At 42.6% G+C, this 3,350-nt stretch overlaps 1 protein-coding gene across 1 annotated transcript in view; it reads left to right on the forward strand.

Moving 5' to 3' along the window:
• Positions 1–3,020, forward strand: part of LOC123745126 (coiled-coil domain-containing protein 8-like) — a 12,941-nt gene extending 9,921 nt beyond the window's left edge. Inside the window, exon 3 of the mRNA XM_069300459.1 lies at positions 2,537–3,020. Coding sequence (XP_069156560.1) covers positions 2,537–3,020 — 484 coding nt within the window. The remainder of the gene's footprint in view (positions 1–2,536) is intronic.
• The last annotated feature ends 330 nt before the right edge of the window (positions 3,021–3,350 follow it).

Here is a 3,350-nt window from a genome sequence, read left to right on the forward strand (position 1 = left end):
GAATATTGCAATAACTTGCTGTGCTGTTGCAGAATATTGCAATAACTTGCTGTGCTGTTGCAGAATATTGCAATAACTTGCTGTGCTGTTGCAGAATATTGCAATAACTTGCTGCGCTGTTGCAGAATATTGCAATAACTTGCTGTGCTGTTGCAGAATATTGCAATAACTTGCTGTGCTGTTGCAGAATATTGCAATAACTTGCTCTGATGCTAGAGAATCTAGAAAATAACTTTCTTCTTGAGTAAGATAACATCGCAATAACCTGCTGTGATGTTGGAAAGGCTTGTTGGGATGTTGGAGGATGTTAGAAAGACTTGCCGTGATTGATAATGGATAGAACACTATCCACCCCCCCCGGCCCCATCCCATCCCAAATCCTTATCCCGACCCCCTTCCAAGTGCTATATGGTCGTAATGGCTATAGGCGCTTGCGCCTGATAAGTCTCACCCCCTCCTCTAATGACTGTATTGAAATGATCTATAAATTACTAACAAGCCAATTCCGCATCAAACCATCAACACAAACCACAACAATGCAAAAGCCACCACCACCACTTCGAACAATAACTACTCTCAATAACATCCCTCTCAGTGAAACACCAGGGGTCATAAAATACCACCATTTATAAACCATTCCAACTAAACACCATCGCTTAAAACACTCGCAAAAAACTACCATAATCACATGGAAATTCAGGATGACAAACCACAACTTTTAACCTAACCTAACCTTCCCTAACCTGACCTAACCTAACCTTCCCTAACCTAACCTAACCTAACCTAACCTAACCTAACCTGACCACGCACACCGGCTAGAACTGCCACTAGATAAAGACAAGCCAAAAACCACCACCATCAAGCCCTTCACCGCCACAAACCGACGCCACAAAGCTTCACTAACACAAACCATCGTTTCACAAACCTCCGCACATCGCTTCCTATTTCATCACGGGATAACACACACACACACACACACACACACACGCACACATACACTCACACACACACACAAAATAAAAAAAATATATATATATGAAGCTAATCCAAGCCAGTCCTGCGAAAAGGGTTGAATGATTTCCCAGGAGAGGGAATTGGTGATTGGAATCAGATTAACTGCCCAACCATTCACTGGCACGAGTCCCGTGACCCCCAATCCTTGCCCTCGTCCCCGGGCGGTGAGGCTAGGAGGGATTGATGGATGGAGTGGATGCGGGGTATGGGGGTGGATGGATGGATGGATGGATGGATGGGTGGTGGTTGGATTGGAGAAGGGGAGGGGTAGAACGGATGGGGAGCGATTAGGTGGAGGGAGAGGGAGAGGTGATGGAGGGGGGAGTGATCCATCTCCCTTTTCTCTCACCTATCCCACCCTTCCCCTTCACCATTTTTCTCCATCTCTCACCTGCCTTCCCACCTTCCCTCTCCCCAACATTCCTCCTCTCCTCCTCTCCCCATCTCTTAAAAAATGTAATATTACGATGCACTGAAAAACCTTCCAAAAATCATGAAAATGGGCGGGTATATGGCGGAAGTAAACAGTTTACTGAAAACAAATCCCCGATGGCAGAGTTCTTGAAAATAGCAGAAGGGGGTCGCCATAGATGCCGATATTTCTTAAAAGGTGGCACTGGGGCCAACACATACTGGCATATGGTACTCATGTACCCCATCTCCCCGCCACCTGTGTCATCACGGAAATTTGAAGGAGGCTAGACCTTAGCATCTGGCCTCCTAAACCAGACAAACATTTTTCTTTATAGATACGAATTCATTTAATCGAAAAATAAACAATTATTTATTTCAATGAAGCGAGCAATCGCTCATTAATAAAAACAACATAGGAACATCGTCGATAAAAACTGATCAAAATAAGAAAGTTATGCATAATAACATTGAAAACTTTGCAAACTAACAAGATTTAATGAATACAGGTAAAAAAAATTGAACACACACACACACACACACACACACACACACACACACACACACACACACACACACACACACACACACACACACACACACACACACACACACACAGACACACAGACACATGTTGAGCGACAGTTGAGAGGCGGGACCAAAGAGCCGAAGCTCAACTTTTGAAAGCACAACTAGGTGAGTACATAGACACATTTTTTTTTTCTCTCTCTCTCTCTCTCTCTCTCTCTCTCTCTCTCTCTCTCTCTCTCTCTCTCTCTCTCTCTCTCTCTCTCTCTCTCTCTCTCTCTCTCTCTCCCTTCCTCAGTCATGTTCACATTGGTTATTGACCTTGTCCGGAAGCTCTAGTATTGACCTTGTCCGGATGCTCTAGTTTAGACATATAGTTTACTCAACATATCCTCCAAACAGGGGGACAGTATCCATGGAGACTGGATGACGTGTACAAAAATATGAACTGTCACAAACCCCTATAATAAAATTGAGCCTTTACTAGGCCTTATATAGTACACACATATATATTTATTTAGGTTTAAGAAATAGGCCTTATTAGTATTTAATCAGGCCTAATTTGTGTCTTGGTGATATTAAGTCACCAAGTCACCAAGACATCAAGTCACCAAGTCACTAAGTCACCAAGACACCAAGTCACCAAGACACCAAGTCACCAAGACACCAAATCACCAAGTCACCAAGTCACCAAATCACCAAGTCACCAAGTCACCAAGCCACCAAGTCACCAAATCACCAAGTCACCAAGACACCAAGTCACTAAGTCACTAAGACACCAAGTCACCAAGTCACCAAGACACCAAGACACCAAGTCACCAAGACACCAAGTCACCAAGACACCAAGACACCAAGACACCAAGACACCAAGTCACCAAGACACCAAGTCACCAAGACACCAAGACACCAAGTCACCAAGACACCAAGACACCAAGTCACCAAGACACCAAGTCACCAAGACACCAAGACACCAAGTCACCAAGACACCAAGACACCAAGTCACCAAGACATCCACAAAATACAAAATCTCAAAGGAGGAAAAAATAAATAAAAAAAAACACGATTAATTACCCAACCATAGCATGACAAATTTCTTGAAAATGCGAGAATCGGGACCACATCAATAACAAAATAAAAAAAGGCCCAAAAAGGTAAAAAAAAAGGCTGAGAAAACGACATAAAAGGCAGCTATTTTTAGGCGTGAGGAAATTGGTTATGCAAATCGGGTATATTGCGTTATGGATATTTATAATGCGGTGATTGGTAGTTCAAGTCTGTGGGGGGGGGGATTTTTAGAATTAAATATGTATTTTTTTGTAGTGGGTAATTATATTGTAATGTTTCAATTTGAATGATTTTATTGAATTATTTTTTTTTAGGGTGGGATATTATTTTTG

This window comes from Procambarus clarkii, chromosome 44 (assembly GCF_040958095.1).
Source record: "Procambarus clarkii isolate CNS0578487 chromosome 44, FALCON_Pclarkii_2.0, whole genome shotgun sequence".
NCBI classification, from domain to species: domain Eukaryota; kingdom Metazoa; phylum Arthropoda; class Malacostraca; order Decapoda; family Cambaridae; genus Procambarus; species Procambarus clarkii.